This window comes from Solea solea, chromosome 16 (assembly GCF_958295425.1).
Source record: "Solea solea chromosome 16, fSolSol10.1, whole genome shotgun sequence".
Classification (NCBI taxonomy): Eukaryota; Metazoa; Chordata; class Actinopteri; order Pleuronectiformes; family Soleidae; genus Solea; species Solea solea.
The window spans coordinates 5555486-5569501 of record NC_081149.1 but is presented as its reverse complement, the minus strand read 5'-3'; the positions used below and the strand labels follow the sequence as shown (position 1 = coordinate 5569501).

General features: G+C 43.7%; 1 protein-coding gene across 1 annotated transcript; it reads right to left on the bottom strand.

The window, feature by feature from the left end:
* Positions 1 to 2588: 2588 nt before the first annotated feature.
* nog1 (noggin 1) lies at positions 2589 to 4147 on the bottom strand. Its single transcript, XM_058652730.1, has one exon. The coding sequence runs from the start codon at positions 3699 to 3701 to the stop codon at positions 3021 to 3023; it is 681 nt and encodes a 226-aa protein (XP_058508713.1). The 5' UTR covers positions 3702 to 4147; the 3' UTR covers positions 2589 to 3020.
* Between the last annotated feature and the right edge of the window lie 9869 nt (positions 4148 to 14016).

Here is a 14016-nt window from a genome sequence, read left to right as displayed (position 1 = left end):
TTCTCCATTTACCTGCAGTTAGTGGTTACATTGCAGTATACTACACACATATACATATATATAAAAGTTTAAGTTTATACTTGACATGAACGGAGTGTCTTTTAAAATAAAAATGATATGATTTCTCACCTGTGCTCAGACGACGAAAGAAGCTGCAGTGTCGTCTTTTTCTTCCTCTTCTTCGTCTCTTCTTCCTCTCAGTCTTTGTCCACCGTCATCGTCAACACCACACATTTCTGTAGCTGAACCTCAACTTTGGAACCATTTACCCATGGTAAATTAAATCTAAAATCACTTTTTTAAAGACCCACCTCGTCTCCTTGGCAAACAGGACACTTGTAGATCTAGATTTTTATTGTGTCACTATTTTAGTGCTTTTATTTTTACACTTTCTTGCTTTTGCATGTGTTTCCTTATATGTATGTTTATATTACTTTACTAAGTTTGCATCCTGTTCTCTATTTTAAGAGAATGCTTTTTATTCCGATGTTTTCATATTGTCCTTTATCGATGTCCTTTGTGCCGTTGACAGTGGCTCAGTGGTGGAGCGACTCGTCTTTCGTCTGTAAGGTCGTGAGTTCAGTTCCCGGGCTCAGATGTGAAGGCTGTGCTACAGCAGCAGTGTGTGATTAGGTGAGAAAAATGGGTATAAAAAGCAGCATGAGTTGTCATCAGACTGTCATTGTGTTTATTTTCTAGTACTTTTTTGTATTTGTCACGTATTTGACCTCTGACCCTTCTGCTGCTACAACAAGAGGATTTCCCCAGTGTGGGATTAATAAAGTGTAATCTAATCTAATCTAATTTAAACATTATCTACAGAGCAGCCACAGCATTAGAGACACTTACCATTGTTATTATTGTGATTCTCAAATGTCATCATTTTCAGCTCCTGCTGGGCTTCAGATGGAGGATTCTATTCTATTCTATTCATAGAATTACATTTTTACATGAAACTTTAAGATTTAAGGCTGATTTACAATTGTGCAGAAGTCACAGTAGAACATTTAAAATTCATTACTTCTGTGGAATCCGTTGCTTGTAGAGGAGTGGCTTCAAGATGCATTCAAGGAACCTCGTTAAATGTTTTTTCTTTTGGTTTTGTTCATAAAAAGGAGCCAACAATTATTTTTCCATCAGACTGCCTATAGGTTGTTACATGTCTGGAAAACATGTAGGATATAATACACTCTATATTACACACTCTTATAGCCTCTGTTTATACTGTATGTCTAAACATAGTAATGGGAAAAAAGCAGCCAAATTGCTCTGTGTTCTCAGGGTTACCTCACGTATTGTCCAGGTTTACGTAGATTTGTATTATTTCTTTGAATATCTCACTCTGCTGAAGTACAATCATGAGCTACAAACGCCTTTAAATGAAGTGTAGAACATCAAAAATTGAATGTGTGAGGACCAAGGATTTATCATATCATAAATAAAAGTGTGATATCTAAAATGTAATTTATTTAATGATTGAAATAAAAACACATGCGTGTGGTTCACAGGGTGCTCAGCTGCACACAGGAAGCTCCTGTGGTGACTCAGTCATTTAAATAAATAAATCATCTGTCCTCCCTGGATGACATCACCAGTTCCCGCCACCTCCATCACCGAGGACTCCACGCACTCTGTTTGAACTCAGTGTACATGTCTCCTGCTTTATGTATTTATTCATTCACATTTTTAACATTTTATTGATTGATTTACTAAAGTGTGACTGGCTGAACGTGTGTGACTGCAGTGGAGTATGACCTCAGCTCTTCTTCTCTCCACCTCCATTCGCCCATCGTCCAGAGACTTCAGCCGCTGAAAACGTCTTGTTCACTTTGACGTGTTTTAACCATCCCATCTGTCACAAAAACACTGTGTACAGAATGATTTTTTGCGTTATTAACAATCTAAAATGGGAGCCATTTAAGAGTCTATTCTGGTCCGGAGGGGCTGGTCAAGTAGGGAAAACACCTCTCAGTATAGGAGTGGAACAATGTTAACTTAAAATTGAATCACCACATATCACAATAATGATTTTTGTGACAATATTTCCATAAAAAACAACGTATTTATGATGCAAAATGACATATAACTTGATTTTTAAGTAAAAGGGCCGAATGAAATGGATTGGGCGTGCCACAAATGGCCCACAGGCCACAAGTTTGACACCTCCTTGAGTGCCTTAAATAAAATAAACAGGTTATTATTCTTTTTGATAAAACATCTTTCCAAACAAACATTATTCCTTCACATATCGTCATATGAACACATTTTACTTTCTTAAATGACAGTTTTAGGACACAATTGTTGGACTCATCAATTCACGTGGATTCACCTCCAAAACTAACTTTTTGTGCACCACTTTTGTCCTAAGAGTCATTCAAACACCAATTATTAAGCATCTTTATAACATTTTAAAGGGACTTGTGTGTAATAAATGTCTTATCACACCTCCTGAGTCACGTGCCGTGCAGACGTGGGCGCAGACTGTGGTGCGTAAAAGTGTGGAACAGCGTGGGAATCCACACATTTTTATACAGCAGCAGCAGTAGCTGCTGGTGACTTCAAAATAAAAATAATAACAGCCTTAAAAATGATGTCAGTGTTGTTTTATTGTACGAATATAAAGAATAAATAGTAAAATTCTCCTTAATTTACAGGATAGAAATAGTTCTGCTCAGGAAAAAAAAAAGAACCAATAATCCACGTTTTTCCAAACTCTTGAGGTTCAAACGTCCAAAATGTGGGGAAACAAAGTCCCGACGTGGTTCTTATGCGCCACAGCTCCATAAATACAATATACATATACATATATATATATTTATATATATAACCAAATATTCTCCACAAATAAAGTAGACTCTTGGTTACACATAATACTGACTTTGTACAGGGAGTTATATATTTATATATATATAACTGCGTGGCACCGCATATACAGAAAATACATTCCTACACTCGGTAGTGCACGTGGGAAACGAATCAACAAAACATGAGCTTATAATTTATTTGTTTTTGTTTGTTTTTTAACTGGAACAGGAGCATTTACAGTCCGTGATGATCGGGTACTGCACGGGTATCCACGCGCACTTGAGTCCACCTTTCCTCTGCACGCATCTCCACCTCAGTATCGTCAGGTGGGTCGAGCTCGCGGGCTTGCACACCATCCCCTCCGGCACCGAGCACGACCTCTTGCTGAGGCAGCTGCCCACGCGCACGAACCGCGGCCAGAACCTGTTGCCCAGGTCGGTCCAGGTGTAAACCACGGGGCAGAAGGAGTACGCCCACAGCCACTGCTGCAGCCGCCGCTTCAGTTTCTTACTCGGCTTGTGCTTCTTGCCGAACTGCACGTCGAAGTCCAGAGCGCGGATCTCCTTGGGCAGAACCCCGCCCGGTTTCTGCACGTCCAGGTCGTCGAGCTCGTCGTTGCCGGTGTATCTGTCCTCCACTGGCGCGGACACGGACAGAAAGTGGCTGTCAAAGTCCCCCAGCACGCTCTTCAGCTCCGTCTCGTTCAGGTCCCGCTCCTTGGGATCGAAGACGGGGTCCGGGTCCTCTTTTAGCTCCACCAGCGGCAGACTGTCGCTCGGGATCGGGCGGAGAAGGTAGTAGTGCTGACACGTCCCCGTGTCCACGAGAAGTCCGAGGGACAGCAGCAGCAGCAGCGGCGCCAGAGACACGAGCGCGCGCCGCGGACGCTGATCCATGGCGCACGGCGCAGCTTCACACACGGAGACACGAGAGTTGCGGGGGGGAAAGCGCTGCGTTCTTGTGCGCAATTACGCACGGGCCGTATCCAAAACGTACTGCGTTCTTCAAACAGCGCAAAATCCCATCATGAAAGTCCGTAAAAAGGAATAAAAATAATAATAATTAGAATAAAAACAACGATGTTTGTGATTAAAAGAAAAGCATCAGGGGAATCTGCGCGTGACGATGATGGCGTGGATACAGAGCGTGAAGAAGCTCGCGTGTCTCCTCCTCGAGCTCCACATGATGATGATGATGATGGTGGTGGTGGTGGTGGTGCTGGTGAAGATGATGATGATGTTGGTGATGATGCTCCCGCTGCAGAAAAGCGCTGAGCGTCACGCGCCACCTCCAGTTATATCCTTGCCACGGACCGTGATGTAATCCGTGTGCCTCTCTTTGAATGTGGGTTTGTTGTCTAGAAGGAGATCCCACTCCCCCCAACACACACACCCCTCCTCCCCTCCCTCCCCCACCTCCAATACCTCCTTCTTCCATCACAGAGCGCGAGAGAGAGGGAGAGAGAGAGAGAAGGGGGGGCAGGGAGAGGAGACGCCCCCTGTTGGTTTTCCAGACTTCCATAACTCACAGTCTCTCTCACAGCGGCTGAACTTCACTTTCTTTCAGTGTTGTCATGTGACAAGGTACAAAACTTGTACTTAAGTATAAAAAAGGAAAAGAACAAAGGTAAAGGTTATTATAGACAGGAAATAAATAATGAATGAATAAATAAATAAATACAATAAATAAAAAAAAGTTTTTTGACGTAAACAGATTGTCCTTAAATTAACACTGGATTCTGTACCTGATCACAACACACAGAATCTGAGTCAAAGTGAGGAGTTGCCTGCCACTGACGGGTCTTCCTGCCTAAATTGCGTTTGTTTTGCTTACAATTGCCACATTTCTTCTTTTGTGTATTAAAGTAAAAAGAAAGAAAAAGTTTATTACGTGTATTAATGACATTTACAGAGTATCAAATATGTTAAAATTTGTGTTATTTACAGGTGACACGTGGGGGGGGGGTCACATAGAGAGAAAATAAATAAATTAATAAATAATAAATGGTTTGACATGAGATTATTCTTTAAATTAACGCTGGATTCTGTATCCGATATGAACACACGTGATCGCGACACAAGCAGAATCAAAAAGATGGTTTTGATTACAATTTTGTCCTCGAAAGTTTGTGAATTTGAAGAAAACAAAAATAGACACGGGTCATTGAAAACACTTGAATCTGGTGCAAGAAAGTCATTAAGTTGATATTTAGGATAATGTCTCCTGTGTTTGTTTTATGACGCCACCTAGTGTTTCATTGCTTGATGTACATGATGTTTGTTTTTTCTTAAAAGTCAATTACACGAAAGTATTTAAGTAACACTGAAAAAAAGTTACATACACTCTCACATAGTTTTAAAATGTACCATTTTACTGTTAAAATAACACTAAAAGAGTTCAATGTATCACTAACCCAAACTTAATTTATGCACAAAATAAATAATTTATTAAAATTGTATGCGTACATTTATAATAAAAACCACAACAATGGATGGTGTATCATTATTAAGTGCATTATCATTAAATTATTTATGTAAAACTGTGAGATGGACATGAATTAAAGTCAATAAAAAAGTTAGATGGAAATAAAAAATACATAAAATTGGATAAGACAAAAATGTGGGAAAAAAAGCCCTATACCAGAGATATTGTTATGTATGTTTCCCCATAATGAATTAATTGGTTAGTTGTTTCATCCATAAAATGTAAGAAAACTGAAATTGTGTCATTTGTGATCATACAGACCAAACTCCATTGAGAAAATTAGCATTTTTAGCTCAGGGGGATCACACAGGAGCTGCTGGTCTAGTGCTGCCCCTTGTGGTCAGTTTGTGTCACTGAGGTTAATCTGGACTTCAAATGCCGAAGTCACACAAATTACACATTTTAATTTAATAACGGAGTTCAGCAGTGGATCAACAAGCCCTGTGTGCTGTGGCGTAAAATTGTTGATTTTCTCTATGGACTTTGGTGTGGGAGAGTGAGTGAGTTTACAAAGAGACACAAAGTTCAGTTTCCAGCTAAACTAGGGGGTTTAGCAGTGAGACAAAGGTTTGGACATATATAAGTAAGATAACATAGACATAAGTCTCCACTGGTAGCAATGTTTCTCATACTATTCTTCAAATAATAGGAACTTCTCTTTTATCTGAACATATTGTTTTAACCTCTGGCAACATGATACAGAGTGACCGCTGATGTCCATCTGACCTCGGCAGAGCTGCACACTTTCATTTGTGCCTCAGTGTGAACGGACGTGCAGCGAGTGTGTGGTCGACACGGAGCCGAACTCAGTCTGCTCAGATGCTTATCGTTCAAATAGAGCAAAACCTGCAGAAATAGCTGAGCCTACTTATTTAATTTAGTCACACATCTCACTTTTCTCTCAGCAGCCACATGGAATGTGTCCGCCGCCGCCGCCGCGTTTTCACTATTTCACCGTACTGTAAATATCACAAGGGCAGCAGGAACAAACAGAGTCAGACGTGAACGTGTAAAAGACGCCGATTGTTTTTCTGGGTGTTGAATTTCACTGGATTTCAATTTGTTCACAGAGGGGTTTTTTTCTCCTTGGTACAAGTGTTTGTGTTTGATTTTGTGCTCTATCGTAGAAATACAGAGACAAACCACAAAAATGCAACAAGATCATAGTCCTATCTGATTGTACTTTGTTACCTTGTCAGGACCCGTAGTCCTCGTTGAGACCAAAACCTGGTCCTAATGACGTGGAACTTCATTTCTAAAAGGGCTAAGCTTTGACCTTGTTTGGACATTTTGTCTGGTCCTTAAAACTTGAATAGTCTTTTTGAGGGCTTGAAGACTGGATTTCAGGGTTTAGGTTATGGGTTAAAGTTACAGTAAGGGGTGACCTCACTGAGAATGTTGTACAAGAATGTGTGTGTGTATTAATTTAGGGACAACATGAGTATGAAAATAGCATTATTCCAGATTTGCATTAATCTGACATCTCACAATTTGTAAGTCATGATAGTCTGGAGAACACTATCGCAATAAAAAGTGAGAAGGATCAACAAAAATGTCACATTTAATTAGCATCGGAAGAAACAAGCAGAACCCGAAACAGAGAGATGAGTTGCCTGCCACTCACGTAAGTCTTCCTGCCAAGATGGCGTTTGTTTTGATAACAAATGCTGCATTTCTCCTTTTGTTTCTGTGCATATAAGTCCTTGATAGTTTGTGGATTTGGAAACAAAATTTCAAGGCCCTTGAAAGTCGCCCTAAGTAGACATGAGTCATTGAAAGTGCTTGAATCTGGTGAAAGAAAGACATTAAGTTGATATTTAGGTAAAAAAAAATGTCTCCCTGGTTTGTTTAACGACGCCACCTAGTGTTTCTTAGCTTGATGTACGTAGACTAGTTTTATTTCGACTCCGATTCCAAAACGTGGCCTTTCGCAACGCAACAAACCAAAGATGGTTGTTTTTCTGTGTTAACACACACACACACACACAAACACACACATACTTTTTCTTGTCCACCTCGAGAACAGGGTTGAAGATTCCTGCTCTCAACGAAGCCCGGGGGCCAAATTAGCTCCCAAATAAACAACGCTCGCTAAGCGGCGGCCATGGAAAGTATCACAATTTGCAAAAGAACCTGTCTAAGCTCACGCTCAGAGAATCACTCTGTGAGAAAAAAAAGTCATTTAATGGAAGAACTTAGCCAGCTGCTACATCAGCCATAAACCATTCGCTTTAGATAAATGCATCTCTGTTTCATTTTGAATGAGCTAATTCACACGAGCACTTGAGCGCACGACTCATTTGGTTTACGGTCGAGTGATGGTTGAAGAGTCTGGAAAATGTCACCCCCTCATATTTTTTCATCCGAAAAACCAGCAAACGTATCATAAACCATCGGCCGCTCTGATCCACCGCGTGCGCGCTCTGCCGCGTGGACTTTTTCACTGAAACATAAAAGCGATTATTTTTGTTTTCAACACCTCAAATGAAGCAGCTGGATTTCACTTTTCATTCCCAAGAAAAAAGAAAAAAATGAATTTGCTGTGGGTTTTTCTTTCTTTCTTTATTTATTTTTTTTATTTTTTAAAGAAACCATATTTCATACACTGGAATATTTCTTTCGTTTCTGATGTGGCTGCACGGGTGAAGTCCAAATATGGTTCTCATTAAGGGTTCATCTGGATTTGCCAGGCTCATTTAACGCTGAGTTGTTTTCGTTTGTCCTAATCCCTTCCTACTGTTTTACCACAGGAACATTCTGATAGTGAATTATTCCTCCCTGAAAAAGACGGGGCTACTTGAGACAGACGCCTGCCTAATTCCCCCCCCCCTTATTCTTAACTTAACCAAACAATTCTCTTTGGCCAATAAACTGCACCCCCCCCACACATAATGACCTTTTTTTCACTGAGGTCTGGTTCTTAAGGACTTTTTAAAACCCTGCGCTTAAGGACATGCACTCAGAAACCAGTCTCCTTGTTTGGGAGCCGCACACAGGTCACTGTGGCCTTCCCTGCTGATTTCTCATTTAGTGAAGAAAAGCAGACTTTTTGGTCTTGGCAGACAACATCAGTACTTGTACCAAGACAGACACGCTCAGGTAGAAACACACACACACACACACACAGTTCGACATTCATGACTTGAGGGGACATTGCATTGACTTACATTCATTTCCTGGAGACTTAATCTAACCCTTAACCACAATTACTACTGGCCTAATCCTAACCCTGACTCTAACCTTACCCTAACCCTAACCTCAAACTAACCTTAAAAACATATCTTCACCTTAAAATGTAGTAATTTACATTATGGGAACTTGCTGTTTGTGCGGGGTGAAGGTGGCAGGTGGCCTCTGCGCCTTCTCCCGCCCCTCGCTGGCCTCTCCCTCACAGGGGCTGTCAGTGGGGGACACAGTGGACGGGCTCCCTCAGGCCCCGAAGCGAATGTTGATCGGAGCAGAGTGTCCTCAGTGCGCCCCAACCGTGACGCGTCGCCAGGGCGGGGAGCAGCACACGTAAATCGGGCGCCAGGGGTCGGCGGCGATGTCGGCAACCCATCCGACCCGGACCAAGGCGTCTAACGCCGTGGCGCAATGAATGTAAGGGTTGGCGCGGTTGACACCCGGCCCCCTTCTAAGGAAGGTGCCGGGTGCACCACCGGCCCATCTTGTCCTGCAACGTCATCACTACTGCTATTCTCGCAACGTCGATCTGTCACATGAGCTAAGCAAAGTTGAGGCGTACAGTAAGGACTAGGATAAAACTGGTTTGCGGGCCAGATCCGGCCCCAGGGCCTTATGTTGCACCCATGTGTGGGCAACAATCAGAGGTAAAGGCATCAGTAAAAAAAAGTGTTTTTAACTGCTCAGTAGTTGAGAAAAAAAAGACTTTATTGGAATGGAATGGGGCCACACGGTTGGTGTAGTGGGTTGCACTCTTGCCTTTGCAGAAAAAAGACCCGGGTTCCATCCAGACATCAGAACAAGGGCCTTTTTGCGTGGAGTTTGCATGTTCCCCCCGTGTGTGTGTGCGTTTTCTCCGGATACTCAGTCCAAAAACATGGAGATTAAGTAAATCAGAGACTAAATTGACTGTGAGTGTGAGAGTGGATGGTTGTCTGTCTCTGTGTGTCCCTCTGATGGACTGGCACAGCGTCCCCCTGCGAGTCCTCGCCGCGGTGACTCCGTTATCTCAGCACAGAGACACAGAGCACCTTTTCACGTGCTTCTTTATCTCCGTCGCTGCGTGGCTTCACACCTGGTGCTAATTGAGGCTTCACTGCCAAGCTGAATACACACAGACATGAAGTGGCTGCTGCTGCTGCTGCTGCTGTTTACTCTGGCACTTGGGGAGGTGTGCAATTTGCTAGTTTGTTTAGTCCCCCCCCCACCAACCAACCCCCCCAACCCCTCACCACACACACACACACCTTCATCATTCCTCTGCGAGCCAAGAGCACACAATCACAATAATCACTCCTGCTGAGAGTCTTAATTAAAATTAATCGCCCTGCCACTGACCACTGACCACGAGTCACACGACGCTCTCGCATTCCTGCAATCCGCACTATTTTTATCTTTCGTTCGACGCAAACCTTCAGTTTACATCATTTACTTCAGCGTTTGGGGTCGACGCGAACAACAAAATACAAGCTTGTTCGCTTCAGAAAACCATATTTTTCCTCAGTCACAGTATCTTGAGTGGATAGCACTAAGTGCAAGCGTTGAAATCCGTTTAATACTTTGTCATGTTTTCAAATACACACCGATGTCACGTCGATTTTAAGGGGGAACTTATTTTGTCCTTTATTTAAAAGCCAGGAAGGTCCCAAGATCTGTTCTTCCAGGCGAGTCGTGGTCAAGATCAGCCGTAGAAATAGTACGAGTCATTACAGAGACGAAGCGATTTCAGGTCTAAAACGTGCGACAGAATATAAAAGCTAAAAGGAAGTGGTTAAAGGAGAATATACAGGTCATACCAGCAAGATCCTTAATTTGAACCCCTCAAAAAGGCTAAATGTAAAACAACAACATGTTTCTTTCATGACGGTGCATAAAACACCTTTAATAAGAGGATGTCATGATGTTCATGTAGCTCAGGAACGTGGACACATACAGTTACTCTTCAGATCTGACCTAAACTTGGAGCGACTTAGACACGATGAGGTCTGAATGGAGTCTGAAGAAGTTGTTTATGTTGGTTCCAAGCACGGAGAACGTTGAGAACGTTGGTTCAGGAACATCCAGTGTAAAGTCTATAGCAAAACAACAACGTGGGACAAGAAAGAGCATGATAAAGATAATTGGGAGCAACTGAAAGAAGTTCTCAGGATCATGATGTTTACAGATTGTTCTAGAGCTTCGTTGAGACGTGCAATAAAATCTGGAGATTCTCCAGAGACTGTCCAAAGAGACACCGTATGTGAGAATGTAAATGTCTCCAACTCCAGATACTGTCTGAGCGAGCTCATGTGAGAACACAGCAGAAGAAACTGTGTGAGTGCACAGGCCAGGCACCACCCCTTATTCTGTCCTTTTTACAAGGACTATAATTAGCACACGTAGCTAATTTTTCCCCACAGGTTTAAGAGTTAATACTCAAAGCACCCGAGTCTCAGTGGGAGCATGTGTTCCTTCCATTCCTCCATAAAGTCTCACAGACTCACAGTCTGCATCCAAACAAAGTCATTCCACCAAGAAACGAGAACAAAAGTGCTCAGTGATCGCTGCCGAAGAGCGAGAGTGACATCTCAGATATGAAAACATGATAAAAGGGGAGAATTTCAAACAGTGAAGTGACCAAATAACTTATTTCGACTTACTTTTGAGTGGATCAACAACTTCTGACTGCCATCATGTTAAATCGCCTGTTTTCTCTATTGACTTCGGTGTGGCAGGTGAGCGGTTTTTACAAAGCAACACAAACTCAAGTTTCCAGTCAGAAAAGACCGTCACACACTGCAAGATAAAGCAGGCCAGACTTTTGTTAAGTGGCTTACACCTATTTCGTTACCGCTGGCTGTGCAACAAATTGCCACTCGGCCCTTTGAAAGCTCAGCTGTCACTTTAAAGAGCCGCAGTAATCACGTGGCTGATAAGATTCAAAACTCCGCTCTTTCACTATGCAAATTAAGAGCAGGTTCAGTCGTGTGAGAAAGTACGTGTGAGACAGGGTTTTGAATAGTGATGGAGAAACAACACCATCATCTGCATACACATTGATTCTCTAAGAGCCTTATTTGCTTTTGCTTTGTTACTGTGATGGCCGCCGCGTTGGGGTTTTCACGGGAAAAATGGCAAACCCAGTTAAGAGCTCAAAGGGAGGTGTTACCACCCGGTATCTTCTAGTGTTTCTTGGCAGGGAGGCTTTACCTCCGTGTACAGGAGCTGCTAAGGACACAAACGTCGTCCGTTGCCCAGTAAACCGTTAAACCGTGCAAACTGTGATTACGAGCAGCCGAGTGAGACAAATCGTCAGCCTCTAACTTTTAATTCCAGGCTGGAAAACACGTTCCACCGCAGATGATATCTCTCGTTTGGCGACAAGAAGGAACTCCTGACATGTCAACAAACTGTCGGCCTGTTAATGCCTCAGTTGACGGCAGTTAATGTCACTATTTAAAAATCCAATATTAACACCACAGAAAGAGCAACATTCAACGCTTACGCAGGCGCTCGCTCCTCCCTGGGCCGACTCAGTCAGCGGTTTCACGTCAAACTTTTATTTTACTGGTATCAAGGTAAATACTCGCACTCCTGATGGATGACTCAGCGCTTTACTAACGCCGCCATGTGATGTAAATGAAGCCTGACGAGCAGCACAGACACACAGCGGGCGTCTCCTGCTGCCAGCAGGGGAATTTAGTACATTTCTAACCTCATCATGCCAGAGCTGAGGCGTTGATCCCCACATGGCGATCTGGCCGGACCTGAACAGATAGATCATCTGTGGCCGTGCCAGATGCTCCTGTGAAAGAGCGAACAGGCCAGGAGTGAGAGCGCAGCCATGGGTGGTGATGGTGGTGGTGGTGAAGTGGGGGGGGGGGGGGGGGGGGGTGACGGGAGGTCGCAGTGTCTACAGCCCCTGCAACACAGACGGCTGTTTGTGCCATGCAACTCCCCCACCGACCCCACCTCGGTCTGAAACTCTCAGCTCCTAATTCACACTTCATAAATCAAAGATGGCCCTCGTCCTCATGTGAATTCATCTCTCTCTGCGCCGCTATAATAGTGGCATTATTGTTCCGCCCTGCGAGGATACGCTTTTCGCAGACATAAACTCTCCTCGCAAAAGGAGGAGGAGGAGGAGGAGGAGGAGGAGGAGGCGCCGGCACGCGGCCTCCGATCGCTCTAGCAGCTCCTGGACGTCCGCGTGGAGACGTTAAAAAAGGAGAGAAGCGAAATTGCAGTCCAGCCGTGTCATGCCATGTCTGCTCGGTTATATTTTCAACTTCTCTGGCAGCGAGGACAGTTCCAAAAATAAGAACACTAATTGGCCAGTGTTTATTTCTGTACGGGAGAAATACTCTAAGTGTTTTTAGCAGGTTGTTTGTGGCACAACGGTTTAACAGTCAGGCTCTCTGGGAGGTACGACTCGGTTCGCTGCATGGAAAAAGAGCCGACTCTCCCCTTTTTTTAATAAATAAGGCCTTTTATACGAAAATTGGTAATACAGTATAGTTGTGTGTGAGGCTGGCAAGGCGGCGCGTGACATCATGAGTGTTGACTCATGAGCAGATGAGTGATGCACACATGAGCTTTTTTGCCTCCTCTCAAAACTTTAGTGCCACAGAGAAGTAGTAAAGCCTCCCACCTCCTCTCTCTCTCTCCCTCCCTCCCTGCCTGCCTCCCTCCCTCTCTGTTTCTCTCTTCTGTCTGTCTCGCTGTCTCTTGCTCTGCAGCTCAGAGTTGGGGAGAGGAGGGGAGGGACGGGGGGAGGTCTGGTAATGAAGCGAGTGATTCTGTGTGATGTGAGTGGGGGCTGTCAGCTCCACACACAGCAGACCTCTGTCACCTGTTGCCACCAGCGGGAGTCTCGGGGCGACAGGCACCGAGCCAAGCGTGGCAGCCAGTAGCAGAGGCCCTGGCTCCACCTACAGACAGCTCAGCGGGGTGATTTACTCCACGCGGAGGTGTCGACGGACACTCGTGTAGCTGCAGCAGCGGCGGCGGCACGCGGCCAGGCCAATGTCTGACTTTTTACACCCCGTCTCGTGGAGACATTTAGGATTATTTTGGTTAAAAATGAAATGGACGACACAGCTAATTGGCTCTTTCGTCGCCCGCCTCAGTGTGGACAAACTGAACACGGCCAGTTAGAGCTCAGTATAAACTTGTCTGGCCTCATGTTAAAGGGACACCAGAATCAAAAAGCAACAACAGAACATGAGCCTTCAGGACTGGGTCATACTTTTATTTCCCATAAACATTTCGACAACACAAGAAAAACACGTCAACAATTCTGCAACATGAGTATACACTCCTACGGCAAATTTGGCATTTTGGTCGTGTGTCGCATTAAGAGTGACGCAAAAGACAATTTGAAATCTGATTTCAGCATTCAGACTGAGACAAATATAATCGGATTTGAAAATGACCTCCAAATGGGTTTAAAATTAGATTTTGGGGGGAAAAACAAAAAAAACCCTCAAATCTAGCATATAAAATAGAAGCTAGCAGTGTGAAACTACAGTACAGGTTAGCAGCAGCTGTAGCAGCTAGCAGGTA

Bases quoted from the DNA above. Each gene is read 5' to 3' on its own strand.
- nog1 (XM_058652730.1), bottom strand. From the start codon at position 3,701: ATGGATCAGCGTCCGCGGCGCGCGCTCGTGTCTCTGGCGCCGCTGCTG.